Source organism: Ostrinia furnacalis, unplaced genomic scaffold (genome assembly GCF_004193835.3).
Source record: "Ostrinia furnacalis isolate ACB-3 unplaced genomic scaffold, ASM419383v2 OfSCF3085, whole genome shotgun sequence".
NCBI lineage: Eukaryota > Metazoa > Arthropoda > Insecta > Lepidoptera > Crambidae > Ostrinia > Ostrinia furnacalis.
Window position 1 is genome coordinate 250,403 of NW_021133324.1, and position 26,489 is coordinate 276,891.

Here is a 26,489-nt window from a genome sequence, read left to right on the forward strand (position 1 = left end):
GGTTTGAACTGACGGTTCATTCTCAACTGTCGCTTATGACAGGCAGAAATAGGGCCACAAAAATACCCTCCAATATTTAATAAAAACAAACTTATAACTACCGCAGTTTTACATACATTTGCGTGATATGGATTTAAGCAATGAATACACTGAGAAACAATACAAATTAACACTTAAAAATAATATTATGAACGCGTCGCTAACAGTGGTAAAGAACCTCGATGCGATTGAGGTCAAATACGAATCTCTTGGAGTAGTGATGCGATTACTACCAAAATACCAAAAATCGTGAGAAAGAACCTCGATGCGATTGAGGTCAAATACGAGTTTCTTAGAGTAGTGATGCGATTGCTACCGAAATACGGTTCACAAGAACAAGGGCTCGCTGCGTGCCTCCGCACGGCGCGCCTGCCGTGGCTACTGGCCCCGCTGCCCCGTCGTCTTCCCCGTGCGCCCGGGTGGGACCCCGCCGTGGCTCAGTTGCTCCGCAGCTGCCCTTCGCGACCTGTGTCGCCCAGTCCGAGAAACGGTGTCGTAAGGTGAGTGCGTCCATTGCTATCATAGTTACTATTGAATGTGGCTAGGTTTGCTTCGCTGGTGTATTTAAATACAGGGCCTGCCTATCAGGTTTTTTGTTTAAGCTATTTAAATAAAATAAGAAACTATAATATTCAATTGTACTAAAACAATGATTTCGAATAATACCATCAGCGAGACTACAAATATGTATTTCCTTGAGTAGTGATGCGATTACTGCCGAAATACCATAATCGTTATGAAGAACCTCGATGCGATTGAGGTCATATAACTATTACCTATAATACCAAACCGAACCGAACCGAAATACCAAAACTGTAATGAGCCTTTATTACCACTGAAGTCTAAGAATCGGATGATTCAACACAAGGGGAATTTCAGTCTGATAAACCTGCAAAACCGGATATAGAGGTTGCATGGGTAAATTGTTTCAACTTCAGACATGGAAAAGTGATCCCGTTGGCCAATAATGTTTTGGAGGGCTTATGTCAGCTTAAAGGGTAAAACTGGGGTGTACGCACTCCAATTTGGAGATGGGATAATGTTCTGAACGCTTGGGCGAATCTTGGCTAATTGACTGAGGGACGAGTCGATCCAGAGGTTGACTAAAAATGCCTACACATGTTGTCACGTGTCTCTTACGCAAATAAATTATTTGTGTTTTATTCAGTTCATTCTCCAAAAAACGGGGGCTTATCCCTCGAGGTAACTGCTCGAGGAAGCGCAGAAATAGTGATGAAAAAGAAAAATTTGTGTATTAAGATGTATTTTTTATTTGAATGAAACTTTTATACAAGTCCATAAATTAAAATTAGAATTACAATAGGAATAAAGACTTTAATCTAAATCAAGAAAATGTTATTTAAATGTTCAAATATTAATTTAGAATATTTGCCTCGGTGTGGGGTGACCGGTTCACGCACTTCTTTTCCTCAACACCATCCGGTTACTGTATGGGTGCGCGTGTGCAAACATAACCCTGTTGTGCAACAGTTGCGTAACTCTTAAGTCAAGTGATGGAGANAGGTGTTGTGCGAAGCGTGAAGGTCAAACGCTCAAGGTCATTGAGGACTCTAATCGCCTTAAACCAAATGCTATTCAAGAAATCTACGAAGAGATTTTTTTATCAACAACGAGGAAGTTCTTGGCCTGCGTCTCGCCTGATGGAAAGTGATGATCAGTTCAGGCTTACGGTAGAAGCGAGCTTCACCTGGAATCCTCAAACCACAGATATATTTTCTAACTATTCTATTTTAAGTGATTCATTACTAAATCTAGTTTTCATAGTCACAACTTCTCCTAGCCTCTATTTTGTTAAAGCAATAACAGAATTCAAAACCCTGACGGGATCATTACCACATTTCATTCGCCAGAACATGTTCGAACCTAAATTGGCTGTCAAAATGGAACTGAGACTAAAATTGCCCTGAGAATTTGAATTAAACTTGAATGAGTTTACTAATCGTGATTGATGACAAACTGTAGATTAATATTAAGCTGACCAGTTTGTGTACAAAGAAAATATTTAATTTACAAAACTGACGGCCTACGTACGACGCCTACGACGTATTAGGAAAACTGACAAAAAAGAAGTAAGTAGAGGAAATTCTTTTAAATTCTCTTTCTTTACTCCTAAAGTGTAGGAGTGACCTACTGTTGTTCCAGTTCCAGCTATTAAGAACACAATGTAATGAGTTGCCATAGACAAGTCCCTGACAAACCAAAAAATAAGACGTCCTCAACGATAGTACATTAGTCAGACTCTACCATTCATGTCGCAAATGCTGTAACCTACCGTCTGTATAAATTATCTAATTTATAATTCAGGGTAACTTCCCGCATCCTCCATGGACCAAAATAAAAAGGTGGAAGAGTGGCGGCTTGCCTAATGGGGTTAACAAAATAACCTTGCTGTCTTGTACCCCCCTGGACCCCAGTGTAATGGTTTAAGAGTGGAGCTGTCAAGTCAAGACTCGGAAAGTTCTGTTCAATCCCTAATAACTTTAATGGATAAGATATTTTACAGAAATTAGGTCACTGTAAGGTGAAAATGAATAGTTATTATTGAGAATGTGATAGGATCTTTTAAGAAAACAATGAATGTCTATGGTGATTATTCTGTCTGTCTGAACTGCTTTAAGATTTTTGTCGCAAAAACTTTGAAGCAGTTAATAGAGAAAGAAAACGGTTGAAATTTGTACCTATCTACCCATGTAATAAAAATTCAAGTTTATGCTTTAAATCAAGACTTTGATTTGAGCAAATAATAAGCGATAAAAAAGCTTTCTATGGGACGGTTCGAAATCCAAGCGGAAAAAAGTTGAGGGCAGAAATTAGTAGCTAGTACGATCCTAACATTTTTTAGTATTTTGGAGTAGTTATGTCCATTGGATAGATGGAGTCTATAGAGATACTACTACATGTATTTCTATTACGATGGTTGACCCAAATAGCGATGGTGTAAAGATCAAAGTTCATGAGGGCCGCCCTGATCCCCATCAATAATGGAGGTAAAGATATCACAAGTCAAGTTTTAGTGCTTTTATAAAATAACTTATTCTGGATGTCTAGTTTGAAAAAAAATTAACAGGATCGATTGGTTTCAAACATGTCCAGTTATTCGGTAGTTGAGGCTGAAAGCATGGTAGGTACTATTACTTATTCTGTGCTGAAAGGTATCTGGAGCAGATAGCTTCTGATTCTATACAAAGATCACCTTTTTATAATTTACGCGGTATAATACAAGGCACATCAAGCTACTTCTTCTATCTGAATGATAAAACTACAAATCGAGAGGATTTTATCACACAGAATCGTGAAACAACGTCTTTTCAGAGAAAAAGGGTGGAATGGAATCCACACAACGTATTTCGTTGCATCCACTTGAAACTCAATTGGTCAATTATCCTTTTGACTGGAGAACATCACAGTCGACAATAGGCTAGTTTCCTAAAAAAATTTTTTAGTCCGTCATGTTTAATATCAAAAAATATTGGACACATATTATTTTTATTTGTCAATCTAACAAATAATTACATAGTTATGGTGCGTTGAAGTTCCGCACGACGTCACAACGTGCGACACTTTTATGCACGCATTGACGTCACGGGCCTCTTCTTATGAACTTTGGCGCGCTTTATCTCTTTAAATTTTCATTAGTTTGAAAAAGTGAACAATACGTGTAGAGTATTTTTTGATAAGTTAACTGACGGACTAATTAAAACTCTTGCTTTTTGACCCAGGAAACATCCCTATTGTTTCGTAAATAAAACAATGTATTTATTGAAAAAGTTAATAACCTATACTACTGTTGATATAGCTGTAAAACTCTACTGGACGTGACAAAAATCACATTTACGTAAAGATATCGATTGATGTCATGACGTCTGCGACAGCTGCATAACACCACGAAGACTTAATTAATTACTAATTAACAAGCTTCTGAGTACTAATGAGTGCGTTATCATTAATTCTTGGCGCTGTACTTTTCAATTAACATCAGCATGTTTACGTATTTGAGGTGGGTTGAACAGGCCCACTTATTTAAGTACCTGAGGGCTTTAGTGTGAGTTTACATCGTCCTCACTAGTGAGCGCGTTAAAAATGAATGAAAATTTTAGTTCTTGAAAGTTTCCGCTAGGGGCGTTGTACAATCCGTAATCACTAGTGACGACCTTTGATGTAAACTCACACTCAGCCGTCTTCTTCTGAATATCTAGAGCGGGTTCAACTCACATTGGGGGAAAATGTGAATTGCTAATAAAATTATTTTGTATGTGTGTGGCTATAACTAATTAATGCCCGTTTTCACCACCAATCCCTAATTTTAAAGTGAATGAAAATAAAATTCCTGTTATGTGTTACTTACTTAAAAATTAGGGATTGATGGTGAAAACAGGCATAAGTTCCTTAAGTTTACAAATACAAAATCTAGTTGCCTTGAAACTTTAGGATATTTAGTGTTACTTAAAGTAAAGTACAGCAGTTCAGACTTATACATTTTACAGCAAAATATCCCTAACACGTCTGCATAAGAAGCTACAGTATTTGGCTTGATGTGACATCGTGAAACATACCTACTTCGAGGCTGTGCGTGTTACATTTTGTGTAAAATGGATGACATGCGTGAGCCACGTTACACCATACTTAATGAGACACTGCTGTATACATTTGTAGTGTGGCAATATGTTCATAATCAGTTTATTACATCACAACGATAATTTAAAAGTAATAACAAAAAGACCACAATGAATCTACTAATTAAACGAGAAAGTAGAGAAAACGGTATTATCTACGTATGTATAATTTATTTCACGTAAACGTGTTTCGTAATAATAATTTATGTAATACGAATTCCTCATTTGTCACAAGCAATGAGAGTATTCTGTCTAAAGGATTGACAAAATATCAGTAGGATAAAAACTTTTGTTCTGACAAGAAAGGTCGGATAAGTATTTCATTTGACCTCTACCGAGAAGACTTCAATCCAAACAACGTAGGCTAGACAAATAAAATAAATGCCCACTTGGATAAAGTATTAGGCCAAAATAGGCTCAAAATATTATATTTAATGGCTCCAAAACACTCATTTTTCAGTTCCATACACTAAGAAATCATGGATTCTTTACCTGGGCTTTCTAGAATTTCTGCACGAAAGCTAGCTCCTTCAGTCCTTTTAAGGGTCCAATCGATCTCTAGATAATTCTTAATCTTTATAGGGCCGATTTTTCAATCATCAGATATCTTTTAACAGAAGAATAAACTNTTACTACTAATTACCTTGAATTCTATTCTTAAATTTAAAGCAAGACCTTCTGCTTCGCATTTTGATAATGCTTTACTTAACGATAATATTATGTATAAATATTATTCCTTATAAAGGAAAGGTCTTATTTATTTAAATAACGTATTTATCATAGTTTTGATTTCGCTAAAGCTCTCTAAACATCTACCTGGTAAATATGAAAATCTCGAGGATGCAGCGACGAAGTATAATTTATGGTTAAACAAACTTACCTTAAGTGAAGTTTGACCGTAATTATACGAGTCGCTGCATCCGAAGAGATTTTCATTCCCGCCCTACCCCTAAGTTTACACTTAACCCTTACTTAACTTTAGCGAAATCATACTCTGAAATGAATGACGACTCGACGGTTGGAGGGGTCTGACGTAAACGTGCCCCACTACCGCCGGATATCGAGTCATAACAAGTATTTTTTTTGTATTGTATGCTCTAAAATGTTCGATGCCTAGTACAATGAGAAGTGGACTACCTGGTAAATATGAAAATCTCTTCGGATGCAGCGACTCGTATAATTACGGTCAAACTTCACTTAAGGTAAGTTTGTTTAACCATAAAATATACCCGCATCGAATCAGCGGACTAGCTTCGTATTAATGATCGGAAAAGTATATATTTTTCAATTTATGGCTTCTTGCGGTTCGCACAACCATGCAGTGTCAAGTAATAATAAAATACGATTATATAAGATTCAGATGATATTATAATTAATGATAATGATGAAATCACCCCTTTATGAGCAAATATTGTTTGTTTGACTTCTGTGAACTGGATTTTATAGAGTCACTATTGAAAAGCTGAAGGTAGTGATGGAAAATTAAAGCGTTTTTTCATAATAATTCTATGAATAAACTAGCGGCCGCCCGCGACTTCGTACGCGTGGATCCCGTTTTACCCCCTTAGGGGTGGAGTTTCGTGAAATCCTTTCTTAGCGGATGCCTACGTCATAACATATACCTGCATGCCAAATATCAGCTCGATCCGTCCAGTGGTTTGGGCTGTGCGTTGATAGATCACTGTGTCAGTCAGTCAGTCAGTCACCTTTGAGTTATATGTAGTTAGATGATGAGGCCGATTCTTGGATAATTAAGATATATTAAGATAAGATTAGTTTTAACAAACTTCTCATTATTTTTCGCAGTGTATTCTACTTTATTTAGTAATTTGTGGTAAAGTACTTATTTCCAAACGCAGCAACGACATAATTATAGCCTATTATTGCCTGAAAGTTAATATTATGTATATTTAGTTGATTATAAAGATCTACGAAATAACTCTGTACAAAAGAAAATATCTCTCTTTATTAAGCTTAGCCGAGGTTGTAATCTGAACCGTTTTGCTGGCACAATACTAATATAGCTATTTCTGAACGACTGCCGGAGGCATTTTTCAAATACAATCCAAAGTAGGGATTTTAGCTTTGCAGGTATTCGTATGTGGGAGTTTGTACAACAATTCAATGTATTTATTTCAGTAAACTACAATGCCTAAGCTAAAAACACTTTGATATTTAAGACGTTTGAAACGCTCCTGATTTTGTTATAAAAATATTTAATACACATTTCATTTAATGTGTACGTTATTATAAAGTCGTGAAATGTTACGTTACATTGTATATTTTATTTTTAAGAATTCATTCCCTCATAGAAAACATTTAAAAGAGTCCGTTGTTTTTCTTTTTTATGTTTGTAATTATTTACTAATGGCTTCGGGCTATTTTTACATTGCAAGATAATTTTTAACTGCAGAATAATATAACTATAGTTCAATACCATTTCCCACCGAAACTCCATCGCAATACCCTGAAGATCTTAAATAATAATGGCCAGTCTGTAAATGTGCTTCGCGCATCCAATCCACCATGTCGTGCTAAACGGCGAACTGAAACGATCAACCTGTATACATTATTCAGAAGACATAGCGGGCCCGGACGCCACCCTGTATATTCGACCTTCTCCAATATTTAAATGATGAAAATCCGTATACTAACTACTTTTACAGACACGAAAATGGTAGGTACAGGTCGCGCGAAAGTTGAAGGTTGAGGCGAACACATATTCATTCATATTCATGTAATATTTTAAAACAAAACACAGAAATCGGCCAAAATAAAAATATGCAACATGCAAACTCAAACAGGTACCTACATTGCTTGTGTGAAAACCTCAACTCTTGCTATAATGCGACAAAAACTCAATTGTTCGTTAGCCAACAGTCGTGGAAAAGTTTTACTTTTTGCTCCAATAGTGCTTCATTATCCATCACCTTCTACTCCCTTGAGAAAAGAGGATTCATTACTCAGAGTACTGCATCAATAGACTTTGGCAATAGTAAATACTCTTAAAATGTGACACAAATCTAATAAAACAAACATATTATTATTCGATCACAAGATTTTCTCCTTTATAAATTATTTAGAATCTTTTATTGTACTTGTATGCAGAATACTACTTACAGTATTTCTGGGTTCTGCCCTACAGAATGACATACTGCTGAGTGGTTACCACTTAGGTTTAACTATGTAGTTTTGCACTGTACCTAATCATCCTGATGAATCAAAAAACGATTATTTCATTATTTCGTTTAACGAAAATGCCGTTCTTATTGGCTTTATTGGTTTGCAAAATTGCCAGTTCCTATCGGCATGGTCTCATGAAGCACTCTTTTCTCAATCTAAAACCTAATAGATATGCAGGCCACACTCGTCCAGCACCACCGCAGTCTGATTGAGCCGGGACGTGTGGCGGTATGAATAAAGTGGATCACACCTCGACGCCGTAACTCTGCTGAGATTGCAATCGAAAAATCTCGTGATATATTTTCTTGAGTTAAATACTCACATTTATCTAATAGAAAAAAATAAGTTAATGTTTACTTTTCTTTTACTACTTACTTCACGATCAGTCAGTGGTGTTCATGCAGTTTCCAAAGGGTGCCTAAGTAAGTAAAAGTACCTACTCTAAGGATTTGTTTATAGTGTCTGGGTAGTTGTAGGGAAAACAGTATAATTTTTTTACCAAGAACAATAGTAACAAACTTGTCTGGCCAAAATATAGTAAATCATCGGAAACTCTACGGGGGAGGGATGCTCTTGTTTATTTCTCACAATATTCCGTAATAAACATCAACTATGACATTTATGACAAAACTTATTTGCTATTATCTACATTTGTATAGAGTTACAAATCTTGAAATAACATTTTTGTTTATTGACTCATAACATTAAAAGTAGGTAAGTCTATACATAATATTTAAGATAGGTATGCATATTATGATAAAAAAATATGTGATCGCACTTAGGAAAACTAGCGTATTTCTGTGACTCGTTATAAAAATAAAGATTTGTATCTGTAGGTATAATGTCTGCACTCAAATTATACCTAAATTAAAAATGTCCAAACCTTATTATTAAAATATGAAGCAGGCTCTATAATTTTCTTTTTCCCGTCCGCGTGTAAAAGCTCCGCTAAGGTGATTTATAAACAAACTTGATAAAATTGCGCAATTTCCTTCAAGCGACAAGATTTTTATTTTCTCTTGAAAAATCAGTTTAAAGTGCACTTTGTGGCTATTTCCTTTTTAGTGGCAATGCACTTTGCTCACGCGTTTAATGTAATTTTATTGGAGAACAAAGCAATTGCTTGCGAGCGGCCATACCTACGATGCTTATTACGTGGTCGGCTTATGCAAAATGAACATATTAAAGTGGATTGTGCATGTTATGTCCATTTTGCTAGCGTAAGGCGTTTACTGTTTTGCTTAATGTGGTACTTGTGGAGGTTTTCAAAGTTTATGTCAAAGATAAAATACAGTAAAGAAAGAAACAATAAATCATTTAAAAAGGAATACGATATTTTGTTTAAGTTTTCAAGTTTAGGTAAACTGATAGACGTGTCAATCAACGTATAACTTCAATAGTTAGATAAAATGTATTTTAAAAATTACTTTTAAATATTACGCAGCTCTTTTTATTGGACACATCTTACAAAGAAAGATAAAATTATCACTTTAAAACAACTAGATAATGAAATAAAAGTTGAATTACCTATATGAAAGTCATTTCATGAATATTCTGGAAATGATGCAGTAATTAGTTTATTAATGGACTCTGGAACTTAAAATTGTAATTTCGATGGCTCCTACGTATACTGGCGTAAGTGAAAAAAGTAAATTTTACAGGAGAGCCATTTTAGTGGCCAGAACCATATTTTTGGGTCATATCTTCTGACCTACTAAAACGAATTTAATGAAATTTCACATTTAGCCTTAACATGTAATGCTTTTGCTACTGCTGTTATCAATTTTTATATTTTTCTTATATATTTTGAGATTTTACGCATTGCCCTTTTACGTCGTCACATTTCTATAATTTCATGTATATTGTTCAACGTAAAGAGACTTAAATGACAACATAAATAGAATATTTTAAGCGATTACTCTCTTTATTTATGCATGTAATTATTTTAATTGTTATCATGTGCTATATCAATAATAAATCAGTTAGAAAAAGTTGTTTAATGTATCGTTATTACGTTTTAACGCAAATACGCCCATATACTGTGTTCGAGATTTAGTTAGGTCTTTTAACACAATGTGTCCTATTTTTAAAAATTATAAATAACTTGAAAAAATCGAACTGCCTAAGCGGGAATTGAACCCACGATGCCTTAGGCAGTTCGATTTTTTCAAGTTATTTATAATTTTCAAATTAGTTTGAGATGCGACTCTTAACGCTAAAAATTAAATAACTATATAATGTGTCATAATTTATAAATAAAACAATTTGCTAAATATTTTCATGGCTTTATTTAAGATTTGGATTATAAAAAATATATATTTATGTAAGCAACTACTCGTATAGATTGACGAATCGTATGATTGGGCTTTATACGTGGCGTAGTTTTGCACATACGCCTATTTGCCTAAAATTTTATTTTGTATCTAATGGAAAAATTTTTTTTTTTCTTACTGACGTTATAGATTAGAGCAAAATGAAATCATTGCTTGAATAATTGGAAAAAGGCGTAAGGGGCAGTTTCGCCTTTATACGTAGGAGCCATCGATTTATGGTCCACCTAGTAGAGACAAATTAATTTTCGGACAGCATTCAATTTATTTTTATTTGGATGAATAATAAAGTTTTTTTCTTAGGTACCTTAATATAAATTTAATATAGCATTTTGTTTCATCAACAAAATTGTTTTGTCACCAAAATAGTTCATTTACGCTGCACAGTGGGAACTATTATTAGTGAGCAGGCCAAAGCGTTTTACTGAGTATTCTCACCTTTGCAAAAAACTGTAATTGCTCGCCTACGTCAGTGTATTTAAAAACTCAGGTCTTTACTTGTGCAAAAGTTCACTGTTCTTAATACATTATTCATGTCTGATTTGCATGCCAAAGTGGTGACTTTGTAACACGCAATACTTAGCGAAATTACTACGTATGATGAACAAAGTAATTTAACGTAAAATTTTCATTAAGTACAATACTATGTAATTTCAAAGAAAATTGGAGAGATTTTGGGGAACAGTTGTCTAGAAATGAGATAATAGGAAAATATAACTTTACTCAATAATAATAAAATTTAATGAATTCAGGCTAAAGGCTATATTTCACCGGGACACCATGGCGGCGCAACCAGTCGCCGCTACCAACAAAATGTATGCAGCTTTGCGCAACCAAACGGACTCTCTAAGAGCTGTATACATTTTATTGGTAGCCGGTGACTGGTTGCGCCGCCATGGTGTCCCGGTGAAATATAGCCCTAATTCACCTGGTGTCCGTTTGGTTGCGCAAAGCTGCATACATTTTGTTGGTAGCCGGCGACTGGTTGTGCCGCCATAGTGTCCCGGTGAAATATAGCCCTAACTCTCTATAGAGCTATATACATTTTGTTGGTAGCCGGCGATTGGTTGCGCCGCCATGGCGTCCCGGTGAAATATAGCCCTAAAACCCTAACATAATATTTCGTTGCTAAATAGGAAAAACAATTCATGGAAATAAACCTAGTATTCCACTTTATAACATTTAATAATTCGATGAACTCATTGCTCTAAAGATCCCATTTTGTACAAGCTTTTAAACAATTGCTTAAATCTGTCATTTTAGGTAAAATATTTTTCAGCATAAATGAATAACTTCTCCTCAAATCTACGATTTTGGTAGCAGCTGAAAACTCGGGCTAGGATATGCTAAGGTTTTCTTATATTTTCTCTGAAAATCCTGTGTGTAACTTATTTCCAAATAAAGTTTTTACAACTTTACAGTAAGTATTGTAATCATATTTTTGTAAGAGATACCTACATCCAATTAGATTCATTTTAAAAAATCTTTATATTTTATATTAAGCATTTTATGAAGCTGATCAATATTGTATCATTGCGAATACCTTTATGATAACCACTATAGTCAGATTGATATTAAGTATACCTACAAATTTCCATTCATAATTTCCAAATTAATTAATCTGTGTCAGTTATACCTGCTCCACTAAACACTGGCCTAGTTGTGTCGCCGACAATAGATTATAGTACAATATCTACATACCTTCATCCATTAGATTCCAGCCCATAATCTTGGGACATGTAGGTATATCTCTATAGTAATTATAGTAGCTCCAAGATTTCAATCAGGAGCCGCATATCTATGTCCCAGACCCAATATCTCAAGACTATTCATAGATGACAGCGTTAATTACCTCTTTATTCCAGGTGAATTCTGATTCATATAAGGTACGAGCTTTTTCCCGCGGGAAATTTAGTTTGTCACAGATCGTCATAAATATAGCCTATATGTTATTCTGGGTTATAAACAATAATATTGTAAAGTCATCAAAATCCGTTCAAAGTTTTTGCATGAAAGAGTAACAAACATCCACACAAACTTTCGTATTTATGATATTAGTAGGAGTATAATATTATTTATAGTATTACACCTTTTGTAAACATTATGGAAGCAATAAACTATTGAGTATTGAGTAGGATATAAGGATACACCACATCGGGCTATAAATCCGAATCGCAAAATAGGTCTTATTAGTCTGCAGGCAAAGGCAAACAGGACTGACTATGCCCGGTGGCAAGTGAAGGACTTATTCTACTTAATTATTGTGTTTTGTTATTTGGTTTTTATGTATCGTTAAGTTTTGCTACGCTGAAAATTGTGTCAACTAATGCTGTAAATGCATGTGCAGTAAGTATTATCAATAATATAATATTTATCCTATTTTATCATTCATATTATATATCATATTATTATTTGCTATTTAATTTATCTCTGTATATTGCCTCTTATGAACCTCGAAATCTTAGTGCTGATAACTATTGCCTCTTTTGCTTAATCAGTGGTTTTGGTTTCTTATGTGCTCATTTATTAATGTCATATTATCATGGATTGTCAGACCGGGTCGCTTTACGCATACCACACAAAGTTACCGTTTATTTAGTATCTCGCAGGAACAATGGCAAATGATATAAATTTTATCAGCACTGACATTGATACCAATGTCGGTGTTGGTCGAGCGATTCCTGTCGACAATCCTGATATGTGTAGAAACCTGCTAGACCCGAACTCTGGAGCGCTTAACGTAGTGGTTCAAAATATTCGTAGCATAGCATGTAATTTTGATGGCTTCATAACTTATATAACAAGACTTAATATAAAATTCGATATTATCGTTCTGACGGAGTGCTGGCTACCTCATGCGCCTAACTTGCCTAGTCTTCCGCACTATACTCGTTTTGCATCATCTAAATACATAAACCAAAATAGTGGAGTTGTAATATATATAAGCGAAACTATACAGGCGTCTGTATATGAACCTAAATTAGCTGATGCCGATGGACTTGTTGTGAGGATTGGTGACATTTGCGCATTGGTAGCTATTTACAGATCCCCATCTGTACATAATGTTGATAATTTTGTACAGTCATTACATGAGACACTATATGAACTTAAAAATGTCAAAACGCTGGCTGTGACCGGCGATCTTAATGTGGACATAAAAGATGGAAGTGATGATCCAAGATCTTCTAATTTCCTCACTGAGATGTCTATACATGGTCTTTTACCGGGTCATACACTGCCAACACGTGGATTGAACTGTCTTGATCATTTCTTTCTATCTGTTGGTAACGAAGCTGTAACACTTGTATGTGAACCCACCATAACTGACCACTCTCCTGTAATAGTTTCACTAAAGTGCAAAATAAAAGCAAATGATAGGTGCAAAACAATAATCAAAACTGATTATGGTAAGGTACCAATTCTGCTGTCTGGATGTGACTGGGAGGAGGTTATGCGGGAGTCGGATCCTGAGGAGGCCACTTGTAAATTTCTAAAGATTTTGTCAACTGTCTTAGCCCGTTGCACGACAAAATGTGTAATAAGAAATAGGAAGACTATTATCAGGCCTTGGATTACACCTGGCTTGCTCAGATGTATTAAATGGAGAGACAAACTACACCTTAAAGCAAATAAAGACCCTGACAATCTTATTTTAAAAGTAACATATACAAGATACAGGAACTTTTGCAATCGTCTGTTACACAACATAAAAACTGAATACGAAAGGTCTCAAATAAATAAATTCAAAAATAATGCTAAAAAAACATGGGAAGTTATACGACAAATTTCTAACACTGTTAGTGACACAAAGTCTCCCAAAGAATTGCTATCTATAGAGGGGACCCCTTTAGACTCGGTTAATCACGTAAATGGATACTTTAGAGATGTTGGAAGGACCCTTGCTGATAAAATAATCTCAAAATTGAACAAAAGTCAAACCGAATTAGCTGCTTCGATCACAGATACTTCTAGCCCACTGAAATCGTTTATGTTGCTTCCAACCGATGATTATGAGATTATAAAAATCATTCGAACTCTAAAGTCTACTGCATCGACGGGCTGGGATGGGATATCATCGATCTTTTTCAAGATGGGAGCTGAACACCTAGCGACACCGATATGCCACATCTGTAACTTATGCTTCTCTACCGGGACTTTTCCTAGGCTGCTTAAGAGATCAGTTGTTGTACCTGTCCATAAGTCCGGAGATAGAGACAGTGCCAAGAACTATAGGCCGATTTCACTTCTCCCAACCCTAGCAAAAATATTGGAGAAAGCAATTAACACTAGACTGGTCAATTACCTGGAAATCAACAAATTGCTTTCCCCAAACCAATTCGGGTTTAGAGAAAAGATGTCAACCACAGATGCAATTGAAAACGTAATTAAACACATTGTTAATAAACTGGACACAAAAAATAAGTGTATAGCTATTTTCCTAGATTTAGCTAAGGCGTTCGACACTGTCTCTATTCCCATCCTGACTCGCAAATTGGAATGTATAGGCGTACGAGGGATTCCGCTTAATTTATTTCAATCGTATCTTCGTGAGAGGACTCAGTGTGTCTGCATTGATGGTGTGCGGAGTGATAATTTGACTGTTGACTATGGCGTACCTCAAGGTTCAGTACTTGGTCCTACGCTATTTTTGATATATTTGAATGATCTTAGTCAAACAGTCCTAAAAAACTCGAACATAGTATCTTTTGCTGATGACACTGTGCTTCTGTTCCACGGATCAACGTGGGATGAGGTTAGGGAATCGAGTGAGAGCGGCTTTGAGATGGTCTTGAAATGGCTTGAAAACAATATTCTAACTTTGAATTTAGACAAGACAAAATATATGACTTTTAGTATCTATGCCAATACTCAACCAACGAATCTCTCTATAACTGCACATAGTTGTACCGACCGCACTTCATGTCACTGTGGGAAACTTTCTCCGGTGTCATCAATAAAATACCTGGGCATAACTATAGACAGTAATCTCAATTGGAAAAGCCATATTGACACGCTCGGGAAAAGAATTCGAAAATTAATCTGTATCTTTAAAAAAATTAGACATATAAAAGACCCAAACACTATCAAAACCGTATATTACTCATTGTGCCAATCACTGTTAACCTATGGTATAGTGGCATGGGGCGGAGCCAAAAAATCTAATCTCATCAACATAGAGCGTGCACAGAGGGCCGTTATTAAAGTTCTACATTTTAAACCTTTCCGTTATCCTACGGCTAAACTTTATCAGGAATTCGAGGTACTTACGGTAAGGCAGTTGTTCATAAAGGCTGCGATCCTACACCAACATCGATTACCACAACCTACAATTATATCAAGGAGACGTGTGCCTCCTGTTTTTAAGGTACCGGAATTCAAAACTTTGTTCGCACGCGATTTTTTACCCTATCTGGGCCCTTGGCTGTATAACAAAATTAATTCTGCTTTTACTTCTATTCGGGATGTAACGTACATAACATGCAAAAAAATTATAACAACCCTACTATTAAAACTAGATTATGAAGCTACAGAGAAATTATTGAAAATATGAGGCATATTACTGACTATATATTTTATATTATCTACATTATATAAAACTTTATTAATTATTCTATGTACGCTATGATTTAAAATGGCGATTTTGTAGGTAGGTATATTATTACGTTATCATATTATTAAGTATTAAAATATCATACTAAAAAAAAGTATTTTACTTTGGCGTACTCAAATATAATAAATAATATGCATTTATTTCGTCTTACAAATATTTTAATTAGATAAAAATACTATACATAGACCCTAAATTATATTATCATTATATCCTTTTGCTCATAAACTGCATCATTTGGTTGACACAATATTTTATTTTATCACAATAACTAATTTGTTTATAAATATTACACATTCGAGTAAACCTAGCGAATGTGTACTGTCTGTTTTGATTGTGCTATGTGGCTATCATGGACGACGTGCTGTCACTACTCTGCCGCAACACAGTTTTATTACTAGCGCGGAGGGTAGTTGTCAATCTCGCCTACCAATGTACTACATAAATTTTTAACATGTACCTTATTTAACATCACGATTGTGTTTTGGACAAATAAAGTTATTACCTTTTGGCGAAATCAGAATTTTTACCTATTTGCCATTTGATTTACGCAAGTTATAAAAGTTCACAGATTGCTACATGAAATAAATAATGTGCCAAGGTTTAAAGCAATATATAGATGATTAATAAATACAAACGAGGCTCTAAAATTATTAAAATTAATTTTGAATGATGCATATTTTTTAAAATGATTAATAAACTTTACAAAGATGTTACATGCTAATAATCTTTGAGTAGGCACTAGGTAGTTTAGATCTTTTACAGATAAATAATAAATCCATTAAACATTACAAGTAAAAGCAGAAACTTTAATTAGACTTTCTCTTCCAAATATGTTTGATTTATCAATTTAAACTTTTTAATTTAATGGAAGTGAAATTACGGGATTTGTTCCAAACATGCACTCGCGTATAGTTTTTTTTCAACTGTACATACATTAACTTAAGTTGGGCTCATACATTACTGCGGCAATATGCGTCACCGTGCGTTGGTTTTATGAATTCGTAATGGATTTATACAGATGTAATATTAAAAGTGATGATGATGTAGATTTAATACTTGCTTCGTCATTCATCTTAGGGCTCGCTAATTCACACAATTTAGATACAAAAGATAAACGTCCAGGTCGTTAGTGCGAGTGGATCTTGACCTGCAACGTCCGTACTGCAGATTGAGGATTGAAGTAGGAGCTGGCGTCTCGCCAAACCACTGTTTGCAGCATCTAGTATGGACGGACCATCAAGCTGACTGCGGCATCTTATCTTGGTAGAATAAGAGCTATTTTTCAACAAAAAAGTTTGTGACGCTTCAGACTGTAAATCGGACATTATAGACCCGAGTCTTACGCCCGTATTCACAAACGATGCTTGCTTAAGTGAAGCAGCAAATCAAACGCACAGCGTTGAATAGAGCTCTGTGATTTGTTCGTGTGTCACCCTGTGCATTCACGCGTACTGTGAGACCTCATAGTAAGCACATAATGTAACACATTAATAAACGTCGCGTTAAGACCCGTGTTTTAGTTGAAATGGAACGCGAAAGTTTAGAATCTTATATCTCATAGTAATGTTTGTGAATACGGGCGTTAAATTCCTACCACTACTCGTATTTATCAACTTCTCCGTACCGTAAAAAGTGCTTTTTGCACAGCAAAGTTATTAAACGGTCACTGATTTTAGGTACGTTTGTTCTGATTACTTTTTATTGCGCCATTTAATAATGTGGCTATATAATTTGAGCAGTGTAGTCAACTTCATACAACAAACGGGAAAACTTTATAGACATAAACTTAATAGACGTGAAGACCTAGATAGATCGGATAATCATAGCCATAAAGCTTAGACTAAGTACTTGTGCTCTTGTGCGGTTGAAGAAACTTAAGCACCGAAGTAAAGGGTTGTAAAAATAAAATCTTTTTAGTGACCGGATGGTTTTATCCCTTCAGTCTTAGGTTTTAGTTGGTGTTTCTTTTTATTTACCATCTAAGTAACTAATGTAAAACTAATAATATGTATGTGAAAACAAAACGAATTCATTTTCAAATCCTTTTGTGTTTCTAGCTCAGTGTTAGGTATATTATTAGGTTGTAATGAAGATATTTGTATTCAAATACCGTGGCCCATCTGCACACTCGATTATGTTATAATAATATTGCCTTTTTCCCTACATTGAATCAGGTATTTTCAGTAACTTTAACCGACCGAAGAGAATGTAGGCTGAATTTTAATAATACATGATAATGTGGGCTTAATTTTAATAATATCTTCTTTAAATTGTTATTTTAAGAGTCTTTCTCTACAAAAGCCTTTTTTAAAGTTTTCAGCTACAATATCAATTGAAAATGTTTCTTATTACACAGGTACCAAGTGCTATTCTTCGTGGTCACATACGCGGTCCCAATGCTGGGCATGACGTTCTTCTACTCAGCAATGGGCAAAGTTTTATGGGGGTCCGGGTCCATCGGGGAACTGACGCAGCGACAGGTGGACTCGATACGATCGAAACGAAAGGTTAGTTAAGCCTTGGGCAGACCAAACGCGGGGCAGTAGCAGCGCAGTTTGAATACGGGCCCGCGCAAGTTGTAATACAAGAAATTCTTTGAAGTGTGTCACACCAAATTTGAACGCGGGCCCGCGCTCCAACCGCGCCGCACTGCAACTGCCGAACGACAAACCAGGCGGTGCGGGAGCGGGACAGAAGCGGCGCGAGCGCGGGCCCGAGCTGTTGTATTACTATGGCGGCCATATTAGCATGACACACCGGAGGCAGGGCGGTAGCAGCGCGTTGAAAGCGGTTTTCGAATATTGAAATTTTTGACAACCGCCCGCGTTGTAACTGCTTTGAAACTGCGCTGCTTTCAGTGTGCCTACTGCCGCGCTGCAACTGACCCGCACTGCTTCTGACCCGCGTTTGGTCTGTGGAAGCCTTTATTGTTTGGTACAGTTAGCGTCAAATAGTTTGTGATACCCAAAGTGGCCAAAAAGTTGACCTTATTCCAGTTGTAACAAAGACGTGTTGCGAACTTTTTGGCTACTTTGGGTGTCATGAATTATTTGACTCTGACTGTAGTACTATGTATAGGTACTTTAACGGGCAACATCAGAAGGTCGTTTGCTACATCAGTTTTAAACAATAGGGATAACATCAGAGGGATGATTGCAAATTTTATTCAGAGGAGTTGTTGAAGCTTACGTTTTCTTAATAAAAGTTGTGTTTTTCGTGGCTCGAACGAATATTAAATATGCTTTTTAAAGATAGAATGCACAAATTACCACATAATATTTGAGAACGTTTATTTTTTTAATAAAGATGTTATATTTTGTGAATGTTCACGCACCTATCTCAGAAAGTAGAGTAGAATATTTGATTGAGAATGAAATCACCACTTTACGCAGATTACATTTAAATATTACCTACTTGCATTTAGTTGATCGAGCATACACTAAATATATTCACACTAGTGATGCTACATGCCTTTAGCAAGTGGGCAAGTGATACCACGAGTATGTTACCGATCGGATATTGCATCTACCCCGGATATTGGCAGCAGCTCAATTCACCGTATAACTCGTTAGGTATGTGAGGTATGTGTGAATTTGGATAAACACAGGTGCTAGGAACATTCGCTAAATGTTAATTAGTGAATTTACTTAACAGTAACAATAGATTCTGTCTTCCAACCTTGATAACATTATATTATAGTCTTTTTAACCATTTTTTCGATCCAATCGATCAATGTGGAAAGCATTAGGGGAGGCCTATGTTCAGCAGTGGACGTTCTATGGCTGACATGATGATGATGATGATGATGAACCATTTTTTGTTCGTTGATATTTCACTCTTTGTTGTGTTCATTTGTAGTTGTCCATACGCTTAAATTACTATTAATTCAATAATTTTGAAAATCTTACCAAACTGGAGCGTATGTTCAAAGAGTGCGTCTCACTCTATTACTTTGAAGTTATAATATTGAGATTACTTTTTGTTATTATGATAGCAGACTCTGTGTATGTGACATATCAAAGTCAAGAAAGTAGATTGCGTGGGGTGTAACAACCGAATTCAATCCTCGTGCAAAATTTAATGAGTTACCATAGGCATTACGCATTACTAGAGAAAGCTGATTTGAGTACTTTTAACAAGTCATTTAATGTGAAGAACGGAAAATATTTTAATTAAACCAAGAGCGATAGAATGAAACGGGAAAAGGCAGTTATTATCGGAAAATGGACAGCTATTTACAATTCGTTTGGAGACATGGACCAATTGGAAGCTGAAATAAAAGGCATGTGAAAGGAAATACGGAAAGTACCTGTGCAAAGTAAATCACACTGTTATTTGAAGATATTATGAATCTATACCATAATATCAGTATTTGTGAATAAAGAGGTTTTCCGCAGTAACAAAGTCCCGTCAAGTCGCTCGAGTGAGACTCATTAAGTCGTTAGTAGATTTAAGACCCTTTTGTGCAAAGCAACATTTCATTTTGTATCAATAGACATGTAAAATCAATAGTGAAACTTTGTAATATGAATGAGCTTCACGCCAAGCGCTATGAATTGAAAACTCGACACCACCTTTTATTAATTTCTGAATAATATGCTCAACTTTCCACAATATAATATGAGCAACTTTGTATATATTAACTTTATCTACTGTATGTTAAAAATCCTGGCCGCTCCAAAAAGAAGTTATTTTTATAAGAAGTTTTCTATTATGGAAATCGAGATAATGTCCTTTGTTCGAGTATGATTCTCAAGAATTTCTTTTCGATAAATAATGCAAATCAGACCCTAAGCCTTCTTTATTCATATTTTATCATGTTGATGTTATAAATCTAGACATACTCATACTCCTGAGTGGATCAGCTTTTAAATACGTAATAGGCCGATTTATCATGTACCAATAAAATAAGGCTTTATCCTTGGCTTTATTTTATTACCATTCTTTCTGCTAGTATCATATTGTTCGTAAATCTATTTGTACGACTTCTTTTTTTAAGTCTTGTACTATAATTTTATCATTTTTTGAGTCTAAGATACTACTAAATTTAATGCATTCATGGTTTAAGGTATAAAGTGAAAACAAATATGTTTACTTTTGACTCTCAATCCTAATCTCATATGAATATTATGTAAATAAAAGCCATTATAATACAGCAAACAATATAATCGCATTTCGTATGTATACCGTCAAGCTTCTGACACACAGCTATAGTTCCAAAATACTGTACCTCTAGTAGGACCTAGTAGTCCCCCTAGGGCGGCTATAATATAGGGGGCGCTGTTTAATTTTTCATACAAAATTTTTCGATGACACTTTGAATACGCAACGAAACGAACTCGAAAGTTTTTCCTACTAGAGGTACTGAACTGTCCTATCGATGACATTGACAGCGGGGCGCCACCGTCAATACCGAATCGCTGGTTCCGATTTTTGCCATGTTTGAAACCATATAGTTGAACGATGGTAGCGCCCCCCTGTCATTGAGTTTGGCGGGACAGTTCAGCGTGGGTCATCTATAGCGTGACTTTAGCTTGACGTGAGCAAACAAATTGTTTTTTTAATATTGTGTTTCACAGCTTGGGATTTGGAATTATCCTTCTTTAATCCCATTTTATCACAATATGCTCTGTTTTTTTACTGCATCGTGTTATGATTCTTATGGACCCACGACCTCATAAAGGTAGCAGAAAGGCGCGGGATGCAGGCCACCATCAACCGGCCATTGTGGAAATCATTGGGGGAGGCCTATGTTCAGCAGTGGACGTTCTATGGCTGAAAATGATGATGATGATGGTGATGATGATGATTCATATGAGTTAAAAAATCCACCATTGTCTTTTTCTTTTGCCGAAGTCATCAAAAAGTTAAAGCAATCCAAATTAGAAAAGACATCATGCCGCCTACACGCCAGCTGTCTTCCATTGGCTTTACTCATGTGTAAAGTTTATCAACTCTAAAGTTACCATGTTCTTTGTCAACAGGTAGTCAAGATGTTCATCCTAGTGATAGTGATATTCGGAATCTGCTGGCTGCCGTATCACAGCTACTTCATCTACACGCATTTCAACCCCTCAATACTGTACATGAAGTACGTCCAACACGTGTACCTTGGCTTCTATTGGCTGGCGATGGCCAACGCCATGGTCAACCCCATCATCTACTACTGGATGAATGCCAAGTAAGTATTTTTAATTCACTTCTATGTCAGTTTGTTTGCTAACAGAATGTTACAGATCCGCGGTCAGCGGAAAAAATTTGGTGTGCGGTTTGGCAAGCGATTCTCTTACTTCGTTAATGAAAATGTTCTATTTAACTTTCGCGAGTCTAGATTGTGCCTACCCGTGATAAGTCACGTCTAGACTCGCTAGAATATGAAAAGTTTCCTTTTTTTTGTCGCGTAGGAAATTCTTTGCGCACCGTTACCACTGCCGGGGGACAGGGTGGTGTGTGGGACTCCCGGCGCCCTAAAAAGGGGGCTGATCCGTCCTGAAAAGGACGGGGTATACCCACTAAAACTTCCGCGGCGTTCCGTCATCGCCCGAGTGGGGATGTCGCGAGTATCCAGCCATAGCCTTAGACTTCAGCGGATGAAAAGTTACCTGTTCTAACTTCAGCAACTCCAATAAAAAATAAAGGCTCTGTAATCGTTTGAAAATATAACTCTGCAGATCCATTATTATTGATTCTAGTCTGCAAGAACAGTAACGAGATTTATTTTAGGAAAAAAGCATGATCGAGATTTCAATTTTCTTGCGATCGGAGTAGGATATTGACTGTTAGATTGAATTCAAACAGATTTGTTTTTCGAAGAGTCATTTGAAAGTTAAAGTGAGAGACTTTATTTCATCAACTAAGTTTATCCTATAAGAAAATTTTGACTTGCCGATTTAGGTATGACTTAATTGATTTTATTTTGATCTTTGTTTTTATTACACTGTTTACGGTTACGTACTTATTACTTACAAAGTTTTTATTATTACGGGACTATTTCTACCTCTTACTCCCATCGCTGCAGCTCCTGTGTAGCCAGGATCTACTTACATCTTGACCGGCAATAGGAACCTAATCAGTGAAGGTCAAGATTGTCCCGGGGGAAAGTTAAACTGTCATTGGACCCGCAGTCGAACCCTTAACTTCAAACTCCTCCTGTTCATCTGATTAAAGTTTTTATTATTGAGTAACTGAACTTGAAAATATTTGATTGTGTTTATACGAGTTGTTTCCATCTGATAACTTTGAAATTGCGAAGGCAGTCATCAGCCGATCGATCTATTTCCAGTATCAGTTTTCGGATTAATCTTAACGCGCAATCTTTCAGGAAGTCACGAGGTTATTTCTCTTAGTGAAGATGTTATTCCAAAATACAAAAAGATTAAAATGTAAGTACTTCTGTATAAACTTTTCGTCAACCATTTTTGGGCTTAAAGTAACATAGTGTTAATAAAATTTTATTAAAATAAGTAATATGGTCGCACTCACTCAAAATCCTAAAAGCACCCAACGTACGCAAATTTTCGCGTACGTAAATGATGTTAAAACAATATTCCCCAACGATTCGAGCACGTTCGGATCATATAAGAAGGCTGACTTTCATAAATCTACTGACAGGATGTGTATTGGACGGTTCAACCGAGCGATAACGCGAATCGACAGAAATGTCGGCTTCAAAAGTATCCAGTGCTATTCCTACAGGTGTAAGGGACAGGTTAACAAAGAGGTTGGTAATTGGTAATAGAGATCCGATCATGCTTCTCAGAAATTCCGGTGGTTAAAAAATAGTTTCCAAGAAAGACTAACCAACCATGGAGATATTAAAAGTAACGAAAATTTATTATGGTATTTTGTTCAAGTTCTTGCTTAACTGTCGCTAATAGTCTATAATTTACAAGTTTGACAAGCGACAAGGGACGAATAAGAACTGTTCTACGAATTGCTAAAATTATAACAATCGAGATATAAGTCTACAAGTTGTTTAGTCGTGTTATTCTGTAAATAGAGCTCAGATGGCTTAAGGCAATTGATTTTATATTGTTGTCTTACTCAATGATTAACTTAGGGGATAAATTGGATCTTAATTTATTGTGAATAGTGTCTGGCTGAAAAATAAAATGTCTTAAAAAGCACTGAAGTAATGAAAGTGGAATTGACGTCAGTTACAAACCCATGACCTTTTAAGTTAAATTGAATAGGCATCTCCTAAACAAGCTCGCTCATCGATCAAACAAACTTCGTATCTTCGAATGAGATTGTGATCAAAAGTCAGATTCAATACATAAAAGGAGTTTGATCTATCAATGCTTTCGTTGAGATTGATTTGAGTTTACACTTTAACGATCAGGGTAAAGAGGGCTCTATAGTTTATGCAAAAAATCTATACGAGCCGAAATGGACGATTCTGGTGCTCAAACAGAAACGTTCTGATCGTCGATAATAATATTAAATAGTTGATTCATTCTTGCTGATGCAGATATTACAAATTGTACCTACATATGAGAGGTGACATAATTTTGCTATTTTGTAATTGTGATAGGTATTGGTTTGGTCCCTTAAAAAGTACAATTGTAAAATAACTCCTTTTCGGGTCAAACAATAGGTCTTTATGTACACCGTGTATAAATAATGAAATTCTTATAATGTTGACTTCGAGTGTTTAAATAATCCTCGTAACCCACCGAGTCCCGACGTAAATAAACTAAAAGGGTTTCGTTCAGGTTCACGTACCTACAGCTTAAAACGGTTTATTGACAATTTGAAACCGAATAGTTTTATATGAGTGACCTAGTTCTTTCTGCCGTTTGTAGTTTAATTTACGCAGGCGGAGATTAGGACAGATGTAGAGATTTTATTTTCAGAAAAAGTACTTACTTTTACCACGCTACGTTTTCCAGCCCGTAAACGTAGCGTGGGCAGGCCTCCTACTAGGTGGACCGACGATCTGGTAAAGGTCGCGGGAAGAGCCTGGATGCGGGCAGCGCAGGACCGTTCATTGTGGAAAACCTTGGGGGAGGCCTTTGTCCAGCAGTGGACGTCATTTGGCTGAAACGAACGAACGAACTTACTTTTACAGGTTGGGTTTCATTAGAAGTCATATAGGAGTGGCAGTGGTGGGAAAAAGATGTAAAAGAAGTTAGTTCCGTTTAATCCGCGAAAATGCTTTAAAGTTTTTGAAGATGTACGCTTAAACCACTCAACCAATTTGTGAATGAAATTTGACACAGACCCAGGAAATAGCAGGCTAGTTTTTGGAAGCAGGACCCACACGCATTTAATTAAGGCTTTCTGTAATAGATCGGTTTTCTTATGCCTAAGGAAACTTAACCTCATATTTGTTACAGGTTCCGAGCGTACTTCCGTACGGCTATCCTGTGCCGGTGGCGAGAGGCGTTCCGGCGGCGCAAGCGGCCGCTGCCCGAGTCGCCGCCGGACTGTGTCTCGCAGTCCGGCAGCCGATCCCGATCAGGTTTTTACTCGTTAACGTAATTATGAAGTGATATCTTTGGTATCGTTATCAGTGCACGCGTCATGATGTTGTCACTGTTTTTGAGCTAGGTTTAGAGCGCTTTCACATATAGGTGGTTTTGTCGACTGTAGCGCTTCTAAGTCGTGCCGCAGTAGCGCGACTCGTATCCATACATAATGTGTAGCGCAGCTGCAGCTGAAGCAGCTGAACGCTGAGCAGAAGCACTAAAGTCGCGCGACAAAAACGCCTATACATATGTGAAAGCGCTCTTAGGCCTGGTTCAGATACGCGATAATTGCGCAGTTTCTGGGTGGTTTTCATTGGCAAGACACTGAGATGATAACCGTGCGGTTACTGTTTGATTAAAATGTACGAGAACTGCCCATTAATTGCCCATCAACCGCGCAATTATCACTGTGTCTGAACCAGGCCTTAAAGCTTTAACATACCAGCGTTTTGTCCAGCGATTTCCGGCGAGTTATTTAGAAACAACAGTGGATAGAATTTTCAATTGTTTCGTTACACGGCGTATAAGCCGCTTGCATTCTGTAAAATCACCGGACTAATCGCTAGTATGAAAAGGCTTTTACGTCCGGAGTCTGTACTAGCTGATAAAGACAATTGTTTTGGGCCTTTCACAGTACCTATTGTACAAAGGTACAGTCACTACACACCAGACACAACAAAAGTATGATATGTATTTTGTTTTCATAGCATTCAGTAAATGTTATTTATTTTAAACTTGAGTGAATAAAGGCTAACCTTTAGATCTATGTAAAAAGGCCCGTTGTTATTTAATCGACTCTTTGAGCTAGCTCGGATACCGGGGTCTGGAATAGTAATAACATTTGCAAAAAATAACTGAAATACAAAGGGTTATAACGAAGTTTTTGAAGATCAACTTCTGCCAATATTATTACTAATTCTATTGGTAACGTACTTAAATAATACTCAAAGATTGTTCTTTCGCGATTTATTAAATAACATTAAATATTATGTTATCATGATAAAATTAAAAATAAATGCTGAACTAAGAACCGAAGTAAAAGTAGGCTTGTCACATTTGCAGCAAAATGGACGACTGGTTCAAAAAGTTCTTGAGTAAAGACAGTCTTGGCAGGTGTGACATGGTACGACGAGTTTGCGAACTTATAAAATAAAAGTAAACCGAGATTTTTATATTGGAGTTATTTATATGCCGCGCAGGCATGAATTGTTGGAAGCCTATA

General features: G+C 36.2%; 1 protein-coding gene across 1 annotated transcript in view; it reads left to right on the top strand.

The window, feature by feature from the left end:
- The first annotated feature begins 342 nt into the window (after positions 1 to 342).
- Positions 343 to 26,489, top strand: part of LOC114357241 (tachykinin-like peptides receptor 99D) — a 32,944-nt gene continuing 6,797 nt past the window's right edge. Inside the window, exons 1-4 of the mRNA XM_028310764.1 lie at positions 343 to 539; positions 18,154 to 18,304; positions 21,782 to 21,978; positions 25,136 to 25,276. Of these exons, the coding sequence (XP_028166565.1) occupies positions 343 to 539; positions 18,154 to 18,304; positions 21,782 to 21,978; positions 25,136 to 25,276 (686 nt within the window). The remainder of the gene's footprint in view (positions 540 to 18,153; positions 18,305 to 21,781; positions 21,979 to 25,135; positions 25,277 to 26,489) is intronic.